This window comes from Calypte anna, chromosome Z (assembly GCF_003957555.1).
Source record: "Calypte anna isolate BGI_N300 chromosome Z, bCalAnn1_v1.p, whole genome shotgun sequence".
In the NCBI taxonomy this organism is placed as follows: Eukaryota; Metazoa; Chordata; class Aves; order Apodiformes; family Trochilidae; genus Calypte; species Calypte anna.
Genome location: NC_044274.1, coordinates 52,974,448 through 52,996,887, shown reverse-complemented (window position 1 = coordinate 52,996,887; position 22,440 = coordinate 52,974,448). Strand labels below are relative to the sequence as shown.

General features: G+C 38.5%; 2 protein-coding genes across 5 annotated transcripts in view; one reads left to right on the top strand and one right to left on the bottom strand.

Moving 5' to 3' along the window:
• Positions 1-3,088: 3,088 nt before the first annotated feature.
• SGTB (small glutamine rich tetratricopeptide repeat containing beta) lies at positions 3,089-20,937 on the bottom strand. Of its 3 annotated transcripts, none has more exons than XM_030466804.1 (11): positions 20,783-20,937; positions 19,421-19,547; positions 15,776-15,879; positions 14,974-15,043; positions 11,533-11,632; positions 10,970-11,074; positions 7,997-8,135; positions 7,847-7,909; positions 5,800-5,837; positions 5,469-5,552; positions 3,089-4,058 (listed from the first exon to the last, which is right to left on the bottom strand). In XM_030466804.1, the coding sequence occupies exons 2-11, from the start codon at positions 19,518-19,520 to the stop codon at positions 3,947-3,949; spliced, it is 915 nt and encodes a 304-aa protein (XP_030322664.1). In that variant the 5' UTR covers positions 19,521-19,547; positions 20,783-20,937; the 3' UTR covers positions 3,089-3,946. The 3 variants fall into 3 exon arrangements, with proteins under 3 accessions (XP_030322664.1, XP_030322666.1, XP_030322667.1); XM_030466806.1 differs by having other exon boundaries at positions 19,421-19,541; XM_030466807.1 differs by lacking the exon at positions 5,800-5,837.
• NLN (neurolysin) overlaps positions 20,645-22,440 on the top strand; it is a 30,980-nt gene continuing 29,184 nt past the window's right edge. The window contains exon 1 of one of the 2 annotated variants that reach the window (XM_030466802.1): positions 20,645-20,691. In XM_030466802.1, the coding sequence (XP_030322662.1) occupies positions 20,657-20,691 (35 nt within the window). In that variant the 5' untranslated portion in view covers positions 20,645-20,656. Of the gene's footprint in view, positions 20,692-20,982; positions 21,094-22,440 lie in introns of those variants that run through there. The other variant, XM_030466803.1, reaches the window with a different exon arrangement.

The window sequence follows — 22,440 nt, the reverse complement described above, 5'->3', positions numbered from 1 at the left end:
ACAGTGTGGAGATGCTAGCAGCTAGAAAGAGTATCAAAGAATGTGCTTATTGTGGCTTGTAAAGGAGTAATACTGCATATCTATCCCAATTAGCTGCAGTCTTATGCAGAATTGTGTGTGTCTGCAACACATGCTGTGCAATTCCTTCCCAGTTACTAGGAAACTGAAAAGTAAAATAGCAGACCTCAGGCACCTTTTATTGTTAACATGAGGGAGTACAAATTATTCTTCCCATAGTAGTGGCATTTAAGTAGATCTTTTAGAAAAATAAGAACCCTGCATGGCTGGATTAGATTAAGTTCTTCAAAGCAAAAGCAGGAAGGAATTCAGGATTTGTTTAAGCTTTGAAATGTGTTTTTCTCTGGCTTTGTTTTGACAAAAAATGGAATTTTTTATTTATCTGGGGGGGAGGGAGGGAAGGGCTTAAGTGTCTCAGGTCACTGAAAGGCAGCCATTTAATACACAAAATGGAGACTGGCTTTTCTAGTTTAACACTATAGTTAAACTAGCATTAAGGATTCCACTCACTGGCTTGTCATATTTCTCAGCTACCTTGTTGGCACTTACAAGCCTTAGTTTTGAACATATTTTACTTAAGCCTTACAGGAATGACTTCATACACAAAAAAAAACCCCTATATCTGCTAATAAATGCAGAGCAATCAACACAAAAAGGTTTTTTAAAGAATGTAATTTAACTGTTACTCTAGATATATCACCAAACTAAAGCAGTAAAGCCACAACAATCCAGACAAAAAAACCGTAAATAACTTTATTTACTATATATTTTCAAATTAGACTGACACAAGTTGAAGGACATGTAACCATAAAGTAATAAGAGGTAGGAAAGATACAGAAATGATAGACAAGTTGCATTTTGCCGGTAAGTTAGTTGTAGACCTGAAACAGTGTATGCATCCAAAGCTGCAGACTTACTTCTTTCTTGGAATGCATGCCTGATTTTACTCTGTACTTATTACAAAAGCAGAACTGAAACAATTTCTAAGCTGAATGTTTCACTAGGGATCTTTATGATCAGGCATAGTTAGAAGAATGTATGTCCATGCAATCAGGTTCTGAGTTCACAATTTCAGTGCAAAACTTTTTCTTGTTTAACAATTATCACACTTTAAATGCTGACGGAGCAGTAATGATGCAAAACCCACTAGGTGCTAAGTGCATGTTTGCTAAGTTAAATGATAAACTGCAACTGATCTTAAAGCATTATTTACAGGGAAAAATAAATCAGTCTTTTACCATTTGATCTAGCAGGATGAAAAATTTTAGTGCAATGTAAAGTGCAGTTATTAGACAGGACAACATTCCTTCTTCACCCTGTGATTAAGACATATTGCATGACCGAAACAATCTAGCCTGTTCAAGGCAAAACAGACTTTATCTGAAATGATCCCACTGTTCCTGGTTTAAACAGAAACACATGAAATGACAGCTCCTCTTATTGGTTTCACTGATTTTTATTTAGGTAATAAAGCCCCTTCTGTTCACACACAGGAAATAAGGGAATGTTTACAAATATAGTGCCAGTTGTAGCACATTCCAAAAGGGTTACTTAATGCCATCAATGTTGTAATAAATACACTGGTTACATACTATCTGTAGTAGAGTAAAACCTACAGATGACAATATTGTAGTATGTGAAATGGAAGTAACTACTCCCTAAAGATGATTTCAAGAGTAGTTTTCAGATGACTAACCAATGCTTCATTCCATATATATCCCCAGGGACAGTTGTCCTATAAATCCAGTAAGATATAGGGTTTGTACTTGACAGTACAACTCCTACAGCCCAACTGTTAATATTAGAGTACTTTGTAGTTCTTAAGGAACTCAAGAGGTTCCTGACACTCTTCCTGCCGTAAAATAAAAAATATAACTGACTGCATTAAGACTGCTATCACAAAGAAAGGATAAACTGAGTGTGAGAGAGACTGTAGTGCTCTCTACTCTACCCACTCTGGAGTTACTGGTTCCCTTTATCAAAGTTAAGACAGACTCACTTTGGGTGGCTTAAAATATGAAAATGGAAACTACCTTGAATTTTAAAAGGAGATATACTTGGAGCAGTGCTTCTCCCCTGACACATTACACAACTCCAAGCAATCTCTGTACAGTAGCTGTAGCCCTCCTACAGCCTCCATTGATCTTCACTGTAAATGGTATTCTGTCCTATTAAAAGTAACTGAACTCAACTAGGAGTTTTCTTGAGATTCAGAACGTGAAGTACCTCTGAAAAAAAGATCCTGTTAGGGATTTTCTCCTTTGTCATCAGATGTTAAGTCAGAAGCTGAGCAACTTAGAGAATTTTAAAAAAGCATTTTAATGCTGTTTTTAGTTAAGCTCTATTGAATGAAGTATATAGTGTCTTAAATTTGTTAAAGTTGCTCTATTAAGCTCTACTTTTTTTTTCAAGAGATGGTAATATGGGTTTCCTATTTTTTGTGTTCTTCAATTCTCTTAATCTCTCCTTGGATCCAGCTGCATTTCCCTCCCATTTAAGTAGGAGAGGACTCATACAATAGATGCATAACTAGCATCTGTCAGAGTCAACTACAAGACTTAGCTCCCAATTTTGCATTTGCTTTTTATCTGAGGTGCTTTTTTGACCACAGGATGAATCTGTGAATTGTTCCAGGAGTTCCTGTGAATTTTTCTGTTTGGGAGTTTCCTCACACATACCTTCACTCCTACACATACCTTCTCCAGCCCAACTGGGCAGCAGAGAGATCACTCTTTCAGACATCAAAGCAGACTCCTCAAATTAGTTCTGATACCCAAAGAAAGTGTGAGTGTTGAAAGCCTCCCCAGAGTAAAAACAATTGTACCTTGTACCAGAAAGCTGTAGTTTTTAAAGTTAGCAATAAAAATACAGAAGAGCAGTGATCTCTGAATAACTGAGCAAGAAAAGCCAGTGAAGGAACAAAAGTACTACAGAGTGCAAAAAATCTTATTTGGCCACATAACCATCACTTAAGATAGATACATGTAAAGAAAAAATCCTTAATTATTTAAGAGAGTGATTTACGACACAAGAAGAATCCTTCTTTCTAAGGCAGTTGTTTTTTTGATAATTTTTCAATAGTAGTTATTTGTACAGTCACAGGATCAGTTTTAGCTTATTACAGTTAAGAATTTTAAGCTTATGTTAACTACTGCATACATATAGAATGTAATACAGTTCGCCATGCCTAGTAAAGCAGTGCCATAATGCTGACCTCCAGGGCTACCATCATTATTTGAGGGTATACATGGCTAGAAAAGCCTAAAAATATTTTTTCCTTTCCCAAGGTAAGTTCCATTTTGTTTCTGTAAGTCTACTAAGGATGAGTGTCTTCTCTTTCATTTCTTGGTATTCCCTTACATGCAGTCATCTCCCTCCCTCTTGCCCAGAGAAGTTGAAAAATGTTTCATGTTAATAATGGTGGCCCCTCTGTAGGCTTAAAGAAGCAAACTTTCAAGCATTACTTTTCAAGCGTAACTCCAAAACTGATTTATGTTCATTACAAAAGGGCACATCAGATGGGCCAAGAGTTTCAGTATTTGACAGGGAGTACAGCTATAATCATCTTCACCACCAGGATTTTAAATTAAAGCTGTTATGAAAGTTCAGCTCACTTGCAAAACCCCTCCTGACCCAGTAGCCCTGGAGATCAGTCTAATGCACACGCTTAAAATGACTGCTACTATGGGATCTTCAAAAACCACCTACTTGCTGTAGTAATTTTCAGAGGAGTAACTATATATAAACAATATGTTCCCAGTTATGTGCAATAGATCTCTTTAACAGACTTATTCTTGTTTGCAAACACGCACAAAGAATTTTCTGTCTTCTATTCAAGCAGAATATTCAAGTTACAATGGTGCTTTTGCTACTAACTATGGTATGCATTTTGGGGGTTATATGCCATAATTCACATGCCTCATTTAAGTCAGGAATGCTCTTCAGTGCTGCCGCTGAAAGATCTGCTCCGAACATGATTTCTCAGTTGCTCTATCAGCTCTGGATTCTGCTGCTGTATCTGTTGTGCAAACTGCTGCCCCCTGTGTTGAACAGTTTGAAGTAGTAACAAGTGAAGAAAAATGATAAGCAGCGTTTGTAAGAAAGCAGGATATCTCAGTACAACTGAAAGGTGCATTATATGAAAGTTATGATACTTTGCTGTTTAAGTCTTCATCAAGATTATTTGTAGTATTAAGACTTTGATCTAGCTCACATCCCTCTGAGCTGAATTATCATCAGATCTTAATTTTTATTCTCTAGGACTACTACTTAATAACATGGAGGAAAAATTACTACCTTACTTTGTAAAACTAAAACGTAGCAAGAAATCTGCTCTAGTGATTTGCTCCCTTCTTTTTGAGAGCATCTATTCCAGTTGTTTAAGGTAACTACTTTTCTATGTGAAGTACAGTCTTAATTTTTTTATAAGTAGAGTGGCTCCAAGTTGTACTAATGAGCAAGATGTTATTAGTAGAAAGTAAACATACAGTTAAACCTTTACGTTTTGTGTGATTGAAGTAGTGACAGATCCATCTCCATAGCAGCTGTAGCTTAAGATTAATTCCGTATAAAGTGTAACACTTATTTACTAGAAAAAGCACATAATTAAAACACATCATTAATAGCCTGGCATGGCTTCTCTGTAACTTGGGCATTTTGACCATATATGATATTATCAAGGTTCCTTTAAACCACAGTGCAGCTTGAATGAAAGCCACTGTTTTCATAGAAAAAGGTGTAGTATCTTTTCTGTGACAACATCCCTTTGTTTTGTGGGGGCACATTACTGTCTGTGATGACAATTATAAACCACTTCACCCTAAAGGGACAAAACCTGAAAGCATTGTGAAACAGACTAAAAGGCTGAAAAAAGTAAAACTGTATGCCCTTTAAGAAGTCTTCCCTTATAAGCAAATGGCATGTTTTTGTGCACTCTTCCAGATGGGTAATCATTATTGTACTTAAAAGACTTGGATTCTGTCTGTAAAAGCTTCTTAATTATATTGAGTTCCCTGAAGTCTTCCTGATCTAAATGGAGGGATGCCAGAGCAGAACTTACTGAAACCTGTGCTAGGTAAACCTAACTTTTCTAACTAGTGTCTGGAATATCACGCAGGGAATTTATCAACACAATTCGAAAACAAATGTAAGTAACTTAAATATTTAAAGGAGCATTTTTAATAAGTGGCATTTAGAAAATAAACAGAGTATGGGAACCAGAAAAGTAAAACTGAGCACACAGTTCAATCATTCCACCTGATGAAACTCTACAAACCAAACGAACAACATAGTGGAAAGTAAGTCTTCCCAAGTTCTTATTAAAATTAAGAATCAGGCACACAGTGGGGACCTACCACAGTATCACTGGCTTGACACTATCCCTTTTAAATAACTGTTGCATGATGATCTTTCTACAAATGTGGCAGTTAAACTAAGTAATTCTTACTTACGCATGGATCAGGCTGGACAGATCTGACAGGCCACCAACACCTGCAGCAGGGCCACCGATGGCATTTGACATCATCCCTGACATCCTGGAAGAGTTAGCACAGTGCTGACATTGGGGTATGCAGGGACCTTTACAATAAGCAATAAACCATAGCTTTTTTTTCCTAATTGCTGGGAAGAAATATGCTGCAAGAGGAAAAAACTGCAGTAGTTTTATTTACACTAAGTAAAAATAAAATGGCTTTTTTAGCAATATAGTACTGTCCACCTTTTCTCTTATTAATTCAGCCTCTTTAAAGACTTTTAAAAATGATACTTCATTTTATTACTTACAGTTGTTGAACTTGAGGATTCTGCATTAAGCTTGCTGCCTAGAATAGACAATATATGTAGCTGAAATTATAACACAATTACTACTTGGGTATCACTGATGAAACTGGAAGAAATAAAAAACAAAAAAAACACATGCTGTATTCTGCATTTTATTATAAAATTAAGCTAAGTATATATGCACAGAGATGTTTGGCCCCCAGCAAAAGAGTCTTAGGAACTTATTTCAAAGATGTAAAGCTGAGACAATTTGTTACATGTTAGATGAAAAATAGCGGTTATAAATTCAGACAAAAAATAAACATAAAAATGCAGTACCAGAAAATGGGAGTGTTTTTTGTTCATTTGTCATCTTTTTTTAAAATTGACTTAAGACTTCTAAAGTCAAAGGTGTTCTGTTGTTTTGGGGGGTTTTTTTTGGAGAAAGATCTGTATTTTTTCAATTCCCAGCCTGGATAAATCAGTTCTGCAACTGAGTACTGTTACTACTTGGTATATATAGTTAAGAATACTGCCACAAATGTCTGTAGAGCAAACCAGTGTGTGGACTTACTTTGTAGCATGGCTTTGTGGTAATATCCCTCTTCTGTGTTATATGCTTATCTTCTTTCTTTGTACTAACATGAGGTTTTTCAAATTTCTTATAAGATACCTCAAAAACTATATTGTCTTTACTATGGTGTAAGACATATATATGGGCAGATATTAGTGAGTAAACCAGATGATGTTTTAAAATTAGTAACATAATTCCCATGGAAATCAGAGTCTGTATGAACAGAAGACCAGTATTTGCTTATTCCTTCTCTTATTAAAAGTACTACAAATACCAGATACATACAATATTAATTTTTTTGATCAGTGTATTTCCATCTATACATCTCCAAAGCAAATCAGATGTTTTCTCTGTTGGATGCAAAATCACAAATTCAGGTAAATTCTTTGCATAATAAAAATTTTTTTACAAGTATGACCGAGGCTAGGCCCAAAATGGCAGCTAGAAGTAACTTTCTCAAATTCAGACAGAGTCAAATTTTGCTCAAAAACAAAATTAAAAAAAGCTACAGGAAAATCATTCATTAATTCCTAGATGTTCTACCCACTAGACCAAACATCTTCTGGAAATGATGCAGACAATCCTTTTCCTTTCCCATGGGCAGCTCCATACTGAAAGGGTACATATTGGATGCTAAACAGATGTGGATTAAGTAACATGGCCAAGGAAATGGCACAGAGATTTTCAGTACTATTTAATCACTGATGCCATCATGAGAATTTGCTCACTCCTTCCTTGCTACTGTATCTGTTATTTTGACCATATCATACCAAATGTATTGATCTGTTACATGCACTGCATTTCCACATGGAAGCAAGGGATGAAATGTCCTTTCCTGATGAAGCTGCCTGAGTTTTAACTGAGCTCTCAGAGGAAGATTTTTTTTTCCCTCCAAATTCCATTCTTCAAAGTTAATTAATACAGTTCAGTACAGTTCTCCTCTTGCATGGAGGAGAACCACTGAGGGACAAAACCACAATTTGCCATTGTACTAGACATAAAGTAATGTTATTTATATTTGATGTTTCCACACCTCATGAAGTTTTAGTCACTGAAGGATGTTAGGGATCATTTGAAAGAGTAAAAACAGAAAGTTTTCCCCAAGCAGAGTTATTTTAGTCATGGGCACACTGCATCTGAATCATCTGATATTCACTTAAATGGCGATGTCTTTGTATTCATTGTTAACTTTAGGTGGAGAATGGAAAAGAAATTTTCACCATGCTGTTAACAAGTGTTTTGCAACAATGTCATCTATAAAAGTACCATAGTTAATCTATATAGTTTATAAATATAGAATCATTGTAAATAAGACAGTCGTTATAGGAGACTTATGCTTCACCTCTTGTTTTGACTGTAAAATGACTTTAAAAACTTAAATTCAGGAAGAGGAAACCATTGCCACTACAATAAATATTAAAATTGCTTGTGTTAAGTAAGAGTTCATAAAAATTCAGTTTTAAAAACCATGTAATGTAAAGCTTGAAATATACTCACCATACTAATGAAAGCAGGATTGTTTATCAAGCTTGCCATGTCAAAACTCAGTCCTGTTCCAGTCTACAAACAAATTGCAATTTAATGTAACTTTACCTACAAAATTCCAGTTAACACTATTGTAAATAAATAGATAGAGAGCTAACTTACAGGACTGGACATGTCTCTTAGTTTCTGTTCTGCTATTTTCAAATTTGATTTATAAGAATCATTTTCTGGATCAAGATCTAGTGCTTTTTGGTAACTGGTAACTGCTTCTTCATATTTATTCACAGAGGTCAGAGCCAACCTAATGTGAAATAAAGAAATCTTGGGTAGAACATCAGTGACCAAAAGAAAATGATACATTTTCTGTTAGAAGTAAAGTAGTATTTCACAACTAATTTTTGTCTTGAGCACCAAGTTAAAGCAAGTTTTGCTATTGTGCTACTACTGCTTAGTGTAAGCACTTGTTTTTGCAGAAGAGATGGTCCCTCAAGAACCCAACTTGCATTGTCTGTTCCATAAACATAAAGGTTCCATTAAAAACTCCTTGGCATTATCAGGTGACTTAGTATTTGAGAGCACAGGCTGGATCCAGCATCCACGACTTTGCATAAGCTCAGTGTTTCCTCCAGTTGTTTTGATCCAAGAGATTATTCAGAAGGATATAAGGGTAAGCAGGGCAAAGATACACTTAACCTGAGTTCTGCAGCTTCAAGAAACGAGATAGTGGAACCACAAGAGCTTAATAGATTTTAGTATCAGTGCAATGTTCTCCTTTCAGATCTTCTACTTCAACAGTTTCCTAAGTATATTATACAGGATAGTAGCAACATCTGTAAGATGCTGTGAGAAATCCTTGCGTTAGAGAAGTCTGCTTACTGTTTTGAAAAAAATTCTTCTCCAGCAGCTCAGGTGAGCACGGGAAACTGCAACTTTTGAAACACTATTCATTTCCAAATTCTTATCAGCCACTACCTTTAAAATATCATTGGTTTTTGAGCTGATCAGAAGTCTATCTAGTTGCAGTTTCAATTCCATCTTCTCCTGTATTTTCAGTTTATGCTGATGGCAAAAATAAACTGATCGTTTCCACACGTTGTGAAATATCTCTAACCCTATTCAGCTGTTTGGTTCTCCAGTGCCCCTTATGGTTGTGCTGAGCTGCACACACTGGGTTGATAAGCTAGTATCAGTGCCCACTGATTGACCTTAATCTTTTATTTCAGGCAGGAGAGCTGAGTGTGTTAGATACATCAGTCATAGCAATCATCCTCAGAAAGGATGGTCTGAGGAACAGTATGAAACTCCAGGAGTTTCCAGCAGTGCTTCTCATGCAATACTGATGTTTTCTCTCTTAACACAGTTACTCCCATAAAAAATATTCTCCCTTTTGCCCACTAGCTTGTCACAGTAGTTTCTGACCAGACAAAAAATGCAATCCAGCATTTCTGTGATGCCATCATATAATTCTACGGAGAAAGTATGTAAAAGTCTGCTTCTTGAAAAACAAGATAAGTCAAAACACTGGGGACAGTTTCTCTGCTCAGAATTCCTACCCAGGCAAGTACTCTCTCAGGGTCATGCTGGAAGTATCACTGAACTGTCTACATGGCCCCCATCTCTGCATATTTCTGTAGCATTTCTGCATCTTCCTGTGACATACAGAGTTTGTGTCAAATCCAGAGAAAAACATATACCTGCATAATGCAGTCAGAAAACACAGCTTTCTCATAAAGACTTTTTGTTGAGAAGGTGGTTTCCACAATTAGTAAACAAGCCCTTTTTTCTCCTTCAGCCTGTATCAAATGTATTACTACATCCATGTGCTGAGTGAAGCAATTGCTTGTAGCTCAAAATGTATCCTCTATTAAAACAGACAGTCAAAAAAAGGAGAAACTTGATTGCCTGGGAATGATACCACTTACATTGTGTATCAAAGGGCACACTGGTCTTAGACCCAAATCTCTGAAATAACCTCCAATTTCCAATTAAGTCAGCCTGTATCTTCACTCCATCTCACTGAAATTGGGGGATCTCAGGTTGTGCTATACGAAGAAATAATCTAAAGAGAGTTAAGTAGGACAAAACCAACTCAACAGTCCCTGTAATTTCAAAGTGAATTAATTATCTCAAAAGCCAGGAAGGTTAAATTTGTGTTAGTAAATCAAACGGTATTGTGGTAAGTTTTCAAGTGATAGAATTTCCTCATCTTTGATCTTAAATAAATGCCCCCTGGCATGGTTTTGTCCCAGGGCAATGAGCACTATCCCAAATAAATTCTGAACCTTGCCCCACAATTAACACAGGCCAATGCAATGTAGCAATAGGCAGTTTGGATGTTGCCACTGCATACTGCAAACTAGATTCTAATAATGAGGACATGGACTGTTTTGTGCCAGCTGGCACAAGCAACAATCCCAAGCATTTTTTAATTTACTAGTACAGATATAACCTCAAAAGCCTTATTCAGCATTCAGCCCATACCCACAATATGTCTGATAATTTGAAAACACAAAGCTATGTATCGTGGAAGGATGTTCCATCACTCTAGTATATATCCAACAAGGAACATTCATGATGTTTTTTTTCAGATAGCACTTAACCAGATATACCACTTAAAGAGGCTATATTGTTAATTTCTCAGACATGCCTGTGAAAAGCTACCAAAGGGACGTAGCTTATACTTGCTAAAATACCTGCTTCCAAAATGCTACTGAAAAGGAAAACTCAGCCTCTATTCCTGCCAGTATGAAGCCCCAGTGTTTTTAGGATTCTGTTCTCAAATAGCATCATTAGCAGCTCACTATTCCAACTGCAGAATTTTGACTACCTCATAACTAGGTAGGAGGTAGAAAAAAACATCATGACTTTCTAAGCTGAACTTGCAAAGCTGATAAAATGAAAGAAAAAAAATGGTGAAACAGATTAAATCTCATAAGAAAATTACGAGATAAACAATATATATAAAACAACAAGCCAACAGCCATCTAAAGATGGCATCTTCAGGCATCTTCAGACAACAACTACACTTTCAGAACAGGGTCAGTTAAGAAAACAACCTAGCTCCATTTATTTCAGAATATCTGTGGTGACTTACGCTGCGGTTTTCTATGTTTACTCAGATTGGTATAAGCTTACCCCATTCTCCCATATGCTTTGCTGTACTTTGGATCTATTGCAATGGCTCTCTTACAGTCCTTGATTGCTTCACTGTATTTGTTGAGTTTACTTTGAGCAGCAGCCCTAAGAGGAAGATTGGAGGGAGAGAGCTTTGTCAAAAAAGCAATAAAGGAAAAGAAAAAAAAAACCCACCACACAACCAAGCTTAGGTATTCAAATGTTCATGACTAACTTTTGGCTTTTTTAATCTTACTGCCCTTTTATTTGCTACTGAGGCAATGCCTCAGCTTTTCTCAATTAAGTAGGACAGGCAAATGTTCTGAACTAGGTATGTCCTTAAGTGCATTGCTAGAGTGGGGCTTTGGAGAACATGCACTCACTTTTGAGGACAGAAAGGATAAATAATTTGATGCAACTGTTTTAGATCCAGCATACAACCATGCATAAAATATATAATAAAACCTATTACAAGAAGTGAAACTCTCAAGTAGTAGTTTAGTTAAAATCATTGTTTAAGCAGATGTTTACTTATCTTTAAAATAACAAAGTCTGAGAATGAAAAGTATGTATTTTGTTTTTACCTGTTGCAATAATAGACTGCATTGTTTGGATCCAGTTCAATAGCCCTAGTATAACAATCCACTGCTGCATCATAATTTTCTTCTTTCATATGGTTATTACCTGAAATAAATCATAAAAAGCTCTTAAGTATTTAAAAGATACAGTGCTATGTATGAAAAAAACAGAGCAGCAAGACTATAGCATCTACTGAAGGTAGTTATGAATACTCTTTTTTTGAGATATTCTTTTAAATAAAATTAGCATGGGATTATGCAAGTAAAAGTACCTACTATGTCTGTATATTTTATTAGGTAGACTGTAGTCAACCATATAAGCCTTCCCTTCTCATCTTACAATGTCACACTTTTCAGCTAGTTTCTGATTTTAAGCAAAGATCACATTTTGGAGAAGCTTAATTGTAACTGCAGTTATAACTCTGAATGTAAATTCATCAATCTTAACTATTTTTGCAAGCCTTACAATCCAACAGGCTTTTAGATCTCATTTTCTCACGTCCCAGTAACTTGCTTTTAACTATCCACATAATATGGAAAATCAAACAAAAGCAAAACCAAGCATATATGCCCCACTGTTGTGATGCCACATAATACATTTATTAAGATAATGAAAAGTAGGTATAGCACAGGCAATTTAAAGTGATTCAGAGCTAAAATTTCTCATCAACAAAGTTCAGAACTTCTACTCTTTAACAAAGTTTCATAACTAATGTTTTTAAGTCCAGTGAAAAAAATTTTTAAAAATACAACTTTTCTATGGAAAGAAAATTTTGGAGTAAGGTCTTTCAAAAGAAAAGGTACATATTCATTACTCCCCAGCACAGGGCAGTCCTGGTAGTAACTTTCCTCATTACAGAGTAGTAAAGAAGGCCTAGGTCAGAGTGCTCAAGCTTAAAGATGCCCCTGGTCCTGTGACTATGGATCTTTGGCCTTTGGGTCCTAAGGAGGATGCTTTCCCAGCAATGTCAATAAATTGTCAGGAAAGCTGTAGGTTTCCACTGATCTCCTTGTATTTTGGCAAAATATTTCAAGTTTCTCCCGAAGTAAGCAAGAGAAGTCATTGGTCAACAGGTTACTACAGATGTACATAACTGCTTAAGGAAAGGCTGGAAAATCTCAGTCAGGGCATTTTGTCTCTGACAGAAAGCAAGACTATAAAGCAAGCAGCCCTCGTTGCCTCTACTAACAGAAAACAACTCTATTTGCATTTATTCATCAGCACAGAGAGCTTAATAAACAGATCCATATTATCAAGGTGTACAAAATCACCTCTTCCCATTAGTGATACACTACTGTAATTATATTGTAATTGTAGTTGTCAGCAGTCCCTGCCAGTACAGGACAAAATGAAACTGTAATTACATGTATACCTTCAAAATATACACAGAAGGTAAGCACATCTGGTCATATTTCTACAGGCTCATTATCTACACATCTTTCCTTGGATCTAAGGTAAATGTCTCAACGCTAAATCCTGTTGTTAGATAAAAGACTTGCAAATTAGCTGCATGCACCAAGACTGCAGCTGTTACAGTTCTCTAAAACAAAACTGCCATAAGCATTTGTTGAAGCTGGAATTTCTGATACTGCCCTGCATTGAAGATGACCTCATGCACTGGGCTAAGCTGGAGCTAGTATGAGTGGGCTCCCTTCTTGCTCTCTCTCCAGCTCAACATTGACTGAAGGAAAACAGAAAAACAGCCAAACCTCCTTTATCTGCTGAGATTAAGCAATTCAGGACAAAGGAAAAAGCGACTGTAATATTTTATTTAAGCACCAGACAAAAATTCTTAAAGACAAAATAACCTCACAACACCAGAAATGGCTATACTTTTGAATGTATGTCCTCTGTAACAAAAATACTAACTATTGTTATTATTTATGCTGTGGTAATGCCCAAATCGTTTTAGGCTCAAACTACTGTCACACTCTGTAAACATTCACATGATATGTGCTCTAAACCAAAGCGTCAAGTAATACACAAGAGTAGGCAAGTAAATAAAGGTATTTACTAGTCCAGAAGGTGTACTGCTTCCTAGCTTTACAATAACCAAGAAAGAAAATTCAGCTATCTGATTTTGTCTTTTCAGTCATCAGCCAATTTCTACAGGTAAGGCTGGTTTGAGAGTAGAGCAAAAACAGGCTGGTGGCCACAAAGATGAGTCAATCATTCCATTGGTAAGGATGTACAGACAGAAATAAGGAAAGCAGAGGTTTAAAATTACAGTATTATAGAAGATTGTGTTATATTGACCTCCTCCAAGTTACCTATTTTATATCCCTAACTCAGGGCAGAAAGCACTCATAAATAAAAAGCATGATGGTGGTGAAAGATAATACTTGTGTGAAAATGAAGAGGATTAATATGACAGAGCATTATGAGAAAACAGGACAAGATATTTTAATTTTATTATGGGAAATTAACCAGGGGCATTTCCAGCAGTTTGAAACTGCTTACTAATGCCCCTGGTGGCTGACATTTTAAACTCTGTTGAAGTTTAGACCCTTCCAGTGTTTCCAGCAGAGACATGGAATTGCTTTAGTAACACCACACATATCCAGTAATAGACTGCATTCATGACTACAGATTGACAGGTTTTAAGGTAAGAAAGTGTGGAAATCATTCTCAAAAATAGCAGAACCTTTGAGACATCACTATCCTGATTTTTTTTCAGAGGATTATGTCTGCCTTACATTTAGAAACTTTGTTTTTTCTATAAAGCTCAAAGATCTGAAAATGCATAATTTTATTAAAAATATTATTTATAAATCTTAAATGCCCCTGATAACAATTCTTATCTACATGCTGCCTTTTTTTCCCCCTCCCTTCTTTCAGGCGAAATCAAATGGATTACTTCTTGGTTAGCATTAATGGAGACTAATCCTTACATAAGAGCAATAAAATCTATCAAAAGGAAAATAAGCAACTTGCTTTTCTGCAGTTTTTATACAGCACCCAACCTATTTCACAAATGTGAAATACTAACCCTAGGAAGCTCACAAGAATTCTTCAATTAACATCAGCTGGGTCAGCTTTTTACCAATGTTTAAATGTTTAGCTAGCCTGGAATCCTTGATATCACATAACCTTTTCAATTTCAATTAGAAACTCAAGTAGAAATCCAAGGACAAACACAGAAATCCATAATATAACAACCAATACCTGCTCATTCTTTAAAGCCTCTGCTACCCAGAAATGCTGGCCTTCCTACGTTATCCCTTAGTTTTTAAGCAAACTCCAAAGCAAGGGAGAGAACAGACTGTATTTTCTTAAATTCCAGACAGAGCAAATCATTTAACATTCTTACAACATCACCAGAGAATGTAAGCTTAAGTTTTGGTGGGGTTTTTTTGGGAGGTGTTGCCTAGCTGCTATACTACCACTATCCAAGATAACCAAAATATCTTAATAAAAATACGTTTCTTTCTATGTTTATTACAAACCTTCATCCTTCAGCTGGTCAGCCTTTTCAATATCCTCTGGTAAAGAATCTGAGAGAGGCAGCATGTCATTCTGTATGTAAATAAAGCAAGATTTTTTTATATAACATATAAGCCATGACTTTATTAACAACATCTTTAAATCTGGGTAGCATTTTATCAACAAGCAACAAGATTTTCTGTAGTGCACAGAAAGTATGAAAGACCTAAACATCAGTACAGCATTCTTAGAAGAGAAAGCTTCCTTTGCACTACAAAAAAAGGTTACAACTCACAACACAGTTTAAGGAAGTCAAGGGGAAAAGTGCTGGCCAGTCTCTACAGTCATTTTTTTCTAACTACTGACTTTTGCCATTCTGATAATTTCTGTGCTTTTTATACTGGGGATACCAGAAAACAAATATATAATTACTACACATTTTTGAAGTTCCCATTTTAAGGTGTGTGGAGATGTTTTTAAAACTGTTTCAGAAGGGAGTGAGAAGCATCAGCAAACTGAATGAGTTTAATCACTGGTAGACACTCATTTCTGGGAATTTCAAAATATGTAGCTGAATGATAAAATCCTTCAAGTGAGAATGAGACATTCACTGCTTAGCGATTTTCCATATGGAATCGTCTAGCTTCCTCTCACTGTTCCAAAAGTGTCTCATGCTGCTAGGTTTATGGAAAATTCACCTTTTTCCCCAGGTTTTCCTTAGGTTTCCACATTTTTTTGACCTACACAACACTTGAGATTATGTATAAGATTGAAACTTTAGTGCATACTGGTAAGGTAACTCTAGAATCTAAATTAAATTCTTACCTTGTGAAAAGAATTTGTGAACATTTCTATCAAATGCTGTGGAGGTGCAAGATGAGTATCTTCCAGGTTAATCTTAAACACAGTCTCCAGGCACTGAATTGCAACTTACAAGAAAAAAAAAGTCATCAGCTTCTCAACAGAAGTGTAATTTCACCAATTTATTAATAAAACTGTGATTCACTTCCTTACTCAGCTAGTAAAAGCAAGTCTTGGACGCATATCATAAAGTAATGAAAGGCTACCTGATCCCCATAGAACTGACTTGCTCAAAAATAGTATGTTACAAACAATCTATAGATACTTCAGCCATTATTCTTAAATTAATTTAAACTTTTGTTTCAATCTCCTTTATTTATTTCAATTTCCTTAATTTATTTCAATTTCCTTAATCTTTCTCAAGGTATAAAGTCTGTGACACCAGCTCCCTTTCATACAAGAGATTTTTGTGAAGTGCAGCAGGGCTTAAGCAAAATAATCTGGAGTACAGTATTACTAGTAATCATTTCCATAAAATAATTAGTTGTACAGTGAACTCCCACATTTCTCCTTTCACTGAAAAAGTGAGTGTATAATCCTTATAATCTGTCATATTTATAACAAAATTAGGAGCTCTTATGGGATGAATCCATAGGTTAGAATAATAGCAAACCACTGGATAGGTATCATGCAAGCCAACAACTGAAACTTGTGCAAAAATAAACACAGCCAAAACAAACTTCCAGATCAGAAAATTGGTTGTGACTAGTAATACTAATTACCCTCTTTTAATGTGACATAAAAACCTGACCCCAGCAAGGTCAAAGAAGTGAAGACATGGTTTTGTCTAATAAGCATCTGAAGAGACCAGACTGCCAGCATCCCACTATCCTGTTACCAAAGCGAGTCACTGACAGCTGCCACAAGCTTGGTATCATCAGTAAGCTGGAAGAGATGTGCTGCACCCAATAAGCTATTAATCTCATATTTTTCCTGTGTCTGCTGTCAAAGCCAAAGCTATCTGTTCTCCCTATTACCTCCATCATCAGGCACACCTTCAGAGGCCCAGGCAGTTGCTGAAGCTTGTACTGACCACCTTGCAAACTTGTACAGATACCTCCCCACTGAACAGCTGGGGCTCATACAAACATTTACTACCTGTCTGCAGGAGCACTGGGCTATGCTGGAGTCCAGCTCAGCATCCCATTGTCACATAGCTCCAGGACATTTTGTGGTCCAAGCACAAGCTGCAAGCAACAGCAAGGCATCACGGCAGACATTCAGGCTGCTGATCACTGAATAGTGAGTACTCATCTGCCTGCCAATGCCCCTTTAGTACTCAGTACCATCCTGTGTCTTCTCATGCATAATATTCCCCATCTCAAGAACAGCATGCACCTAGTCTTAAGGGATGCATTCCACTGTTTTGGAAGCAATGCCTTAGAGAAATTCATTGTGGTACATTGCTCTTATAAGTGAGGGAGAAAAAAACCCCACAGCCTTTGGACTTTGTAGAGAGTTTGTTTTAATCCTACAGAAATGTGCTATAGACCAGGAAAAAAAATGTAAACAGAAAAAAGAAGTAACTGCCTCTCCAACACGGTCTGAAATATAACTCATAAGAAGTGAGGTTTCTAGTTCAAAAATAATCTTGACCATTAACAACCAGAGATCTGTACCACTGCTCTAGATCCTAGGCTACAGGAATGTATTTCTCCAGCCTACCTTCCAATTACTCTGCTTTCTTAAGGCATTCTTATTGATTGTGCAAGTACAAAATTCCGGGGGGAAATTTATACTACCACTGATATTGCTAGATAATTCAAACACAGAGAATGCAGGTTATCAATACAAATTAATTTTGAATACATGCTAGACTTCTATTTTGATTGAAGCCTCAACTTTAGCTGTAATGTTCTAGGTTTCTTTGTTGTTCTGTGGGGAATTAAAACTATTCAAATTACTTCTTGGCAAAGACAATCATGCAGTGTTTTATATTTTCAGAGACACCAAGGAGGTACATAAGGTACCAGTGAAAAACCACAGTCACAAATTTTCATCCTTTATGCTTCCACCTAGCATTAAACCTTTGATCCATGGGACTTGAGTTATTGTTGCTCCACATGCACTAAAGATATTTTGCACAGCTAAAATGAGTCAATTACTCAGAATGTCCGCCTCCTATCCTCGCACATAGCATATGGTACCATGTTTTTAGCACAGCACAGATCTAAAATTAGGATTTCATATCTGTATTAAAATGGTACATTTTACATCACCATTTAAGCACAATTGAAGTTTTATAATATTTTTTGTTCAAGATACAGAATCTTGAGACATTGGCTAAGGCTGTGCCAAGACACATCAGGTGAATTTTCACTCATAATCCAGTATTTATCTGTTTTATTATAAAAACAAAAGGAATACTCCTCACCTCTCACTGTATGATTTCAAGAAAAACTGCTTGCTTTCATTAGCCTAACATCATCATTACATTACATGTTACATAGCTGACTACTTTTCGAATGTACAAAATGCTCTTGATTCTGATGTAAAACCAAATATTTTGTTGTTTTGTTTTTTCTTAACTTTTGGGAGTATCCTTTGAGTATAATTATACAAATGTTTCTTTCTTGTTTATATTAGTGAACAAGTACACTGTAAAACAAAAAGACAATGGAAGAGAGCACAAGGTTTATGCCCTCAAGAAGCAGGACCTTTCCAGCAAGTCCTCTGGAAAGTCTGCTCTTCACACCTCAGGTTTCAGGTGACTCAGCAATCAACTGGCTGGATATTGCTTATTGCAATCAACTTGCCCATCTTACCTCCTCTGGTTCAGTCATGGAACCACATACTGATTGAAGCAGTGCAAATATCTTTTAAATAGATGCTAAGAAAAGCTATTGTAAAATTAAGACTTCTTGTTCTTCTCCTGCTGGAGCCCATATTGTGATACCACCTGCCATAAGGCTTCCAGGAGGTATGGAAAATGAGTAAGAGCAGTATGAAAGAGCAGGACAGATACTATGAAGTTACAAAGACTTAACAAATGTCTGTCAACATAGGAATACATGCAACATAAGTCTTGCATGTAGAACAGAAACTATGGCATGCTGAAAATGTTCACTACCGTGTGCTCTGTAGAATCACTATTCAAGTGAAAAGATATGCAAAGCATTCATTTTATTTTCTTAGCCTTCCCCCATAGACTACATGGAATTCCTGCAAGTATGGAACAGGAGCTCTTCCCAAATACCAAAACCAGTATGCAGGAGCAGTTCTACTTCCTTCATGGCCAGCACAGCTACTGTGCAGGTACAAACCAAGCACAAAGGTAAAGAGAAAAACAACCAGTATGCAAAAATTTGTGGGACATATACACAAGTCATTACCATAGGTCTGCATTACAGCACTACTTAACTTGATGCCATTCAAACCATCAGATACTTAAAATCAAGGTAGTACACATTTCGTAAATTCAGAATATCTTTAAAATGAGAGATGTTTTAAAATTCATAATCTCCAAAATATTAAGAACATCATCTCATGGACAGCAAATCTTTGGTGGCAATTTCAGTTATCACTCCTGTTACTTTCTCTGATAATATACATCAAGCAATTTAACACATGGGTAGGTATTATATATACATTAGCACCTTTATCACATACCTTCCAAGCTTTCTTGTTCATCTGGAGTGAAAGTATCCATCTGACTCTGCTCTCTCAAGAAATGGATGACTGCATAAACCAAGCGTTTGACTGATGACATTCTGAAGCTGAGGAGTTTCTCCTGTGTCTTAAAAACAACAGGATTTCTTAAGAAAAATGAAATTCTAGGCTATTCCACCCTCCTCCTGACCTCGGTAAGAAGTACACACAATACAAAAAACTTACTCTTCACCAGAAATCCCAATAAAGCAATGCCTTGAAACAAGTGATTAAATTCTACAGATTAGGGAGAACTCCTACAATTGTCTCATCTACTAGCAAAAAAGCTCAGATTTCCTCAGCTTCATTGCTAAGCAGGAGTTACTTTAGGCTACAGTAATTTAGCAATTTATTTTTTGTTTCTATTTTTTTATAGTTTGGATTTTATTTCTAAGACACACGCTCTTGGAGCCCAGGGTACATGCTTAAGTCACAATAAATTTAAAAAGCTACACTGATAAATTTAATGACATAAGGAGATACGATTCTATTAAAGTTAATCTAACAGCTTGGGCAAAAAACTGGAGCACTGTGACCTCAGTGCACACTTGTGATGAGTGACACTACTGCCCGATTTGCATTCAGCATCAGCTGGCACTTACATAACTTTAGAGAAAAATTAAGTTCCAACTTTCCGAGTTATTTTTCCTTAAAACATTTAGATTTATAAGGGCACAACTTCACCCACTTACCGGGGTGAAGCAGGTTTTAAAAAGAAACTTAAATGAACGGCAAGCCCTGGGCCAACCCTCGCTATATTTTTTTCTTTTTTTTTCTCCCTTACCACCCGCAACCAAACCGATGCGCAGCCAAACCCACGCCGAGCGCCTGTAGCCGCGGGGCCGGGGAAAAGGCGGCTCCTCCCCAGAGGGCAGGGAGGCTGCCGGGGTTCACAGCGGCGGCCGCCAACGCATTCGGGACCCCCGCACAGAAGGGCCGAGGGCACAACGGCCGACACGCCCCCCGGACGCGGGGTCCCGACGGCTGGGGCGCACCGTCACCGCCGGGGCCACCATCCCTGTCACCTCCGTGCACCTCCCGGTCCCGCGGCAGGCCGGAGCCGCTCCCTAAGACCCAGAGGACAGCTCTCTCCCTCCGCCCGCGGGCCCCTCCCCGGCACCACAGTGACAGCGGTAGCGCTCATGGACCCCCTCCTGCCACCGCCCACGGCCCCACTGAACCCCTGGATGGGGCCCGATGCGCCCCATCACACCCGAGCTCCGGACACCGAGGTGCCTGGGGGCGAGAGGGTCCGGGGAGGCAGCGCGCAGCCTCCCCGCCCCCGCGGAGATGCTGGGTATGGAGACCGGGCCTCGCTCTTACCGCGCCAGGCGCGGCTCTGAGCCCCACGACGGACGCCGCTCCTGTCCCTGTGAGCGCCGCCGGCAAGCACAGCCACAGCCACCGTCACCCTACGCGGCAAGAGGGATGAGGCGGAGGCGTGGTCGCTGGGTTCTCTCGGTAGCGGCAGGAAGGGCGTGCGGAGGGGGCGGAAGCGGATGCTGCCGGCCGCGGGGGCCGGGGGTGGTGCCGGCGGCCGGCGAGAGGGCGGGGCGGCAGCGAGGCTGAAGCCGAACCTTCCTCCTTCGACCTCTCTTCCCCATGCTGTCCGTGTGCGCGGGCGCGGCTCGCAGGTAGGAGTGGAGGGGCAGGTGGCAGCGCGGCCCCGGGAGCGGAGGTGCCTCACGGACAGCGGTCCGCAGCGAGCGGGGCCGCCTGACTGGAAGCTGTGACAGCTCCGGCGCACCCGCGGTCCTCGTCCTTCGGGGGAGCCGGGGCTACGGTGTGACCGGTCGACCTGGCGTGGCTCCGGCGGTGGGGCTTGGCTGCCCCCATGCGGGAGCTGGGGGGAGGGCGGTGGGCTGCAAGCGTGCGGGACGTGCTGCCAGGGGCCGGGCAGGGAACTTCGCAGTCTACGGGGTTTATTGCCTCGGCTTCTGGCGTGTTTTTTCTCCGTGAAATAACCTCAGTTACGTACGGCCTGGGGTGGGCAGGGCGGGTGAGGAGGGGTCCCGGTGATTGCTGTCAGCCGTACCGCGGGAGGAACGGCCAGGGAGACAATAGAGGAGGCAAGGCTGGGGCTGCAGCCTGGCTCTCCAGTAGGGTGTGTGTGAGGCGAGACGGAGCTACGCGGTTTCAATAGCGTTAGGAAAAGGCGTGTCGCCCTTTCACACTGTACGGAGGGTGAGTGCAAATATGCCACTGAAGGGTTTTTAATTAAGGGATTAATTATTTTCTCTGTGTTGAGCACTAGCTCTAAGTGGACCCAGAAAACCAACGTGCATCAAGGATTGTAGGCAGTTCTGGTGGACCAGGCAAATGAGCATCCCTGGGAACACTGAGGGAGCAGAAGAATGAAGGCAGAGGACGAGACAGAATGGGAAGCATGAAAATAGTAGGAGGGTCACATTGTGAATACGTTGTGGAAATGAGAATGGAGCTGAATTTGAGTCTAAAATGGAAAAGATGGTTACCTCTTGTGGACTTCTGAGAAATGACAGTTGGGTGCTTACTGCATAAAATGTACCATTTCACAGCCTTTGTTCAGGTAGAATTAGGATTCAGGGGTACTTGCAGGTAGAAAATATAATCAGAATATTTTCTTTTCACAAGGTTCCTGCTGTTGTAAAGTAATTGACCGGTTGACTGGTGTTGAGTAAAGTGCACAACAATTTTACATTACTAATATTCATTTACATTCTTTCTGTATAGTCATTTTCAATGCACTCCCATGTTTTGTGTTGAGTGTCCTTGTTTGTCCTACAGATTTTTTCAATTAAAAGAAGAAATGAAAGGAAAAGAAGGATGGATTTTTTTTTTTCTCTAGGGAAAAAAAGGTCTATTTTTTATTACAATTTACATTTGCAACTGAAGAGGCTTCCTTCACACAGTGCAGGGTGGAATGATAACAGCTCTTTGTCAATTGTGATTTTTTTTTCCAGCCATCATTTGAGTGTGCCCAAATAACTGCTTCAAAACGA

What these genes read in the sequence shown, in the direction of transcription:
- SGTB (XM_030466804.1), bottom strand. Translation starts at nt 19,520, where the DNA reads ATGTCATCAGTCAAACGCTTGGTTTATGCAGTCATCCATTTCTTGAGA. An exon ending in TGACCAGCTGAAGGATGAAG is followed by an intron (nt 11,633 to 14,973) that starts GTTTGTAATAAA and finishes GATTTATTTCAG; the next exon opens with GTAATAACCATATGAAAGAA. An exon ending in TAAGAGACATGTCCAGTCCT is followed by an intron (nt 7,910 to 7,996) that starts GTAAGTTAGCTC and finishes ATTTGTTTGTAG; the next exon opens with ACTGGAACAGGACTGAGTTT.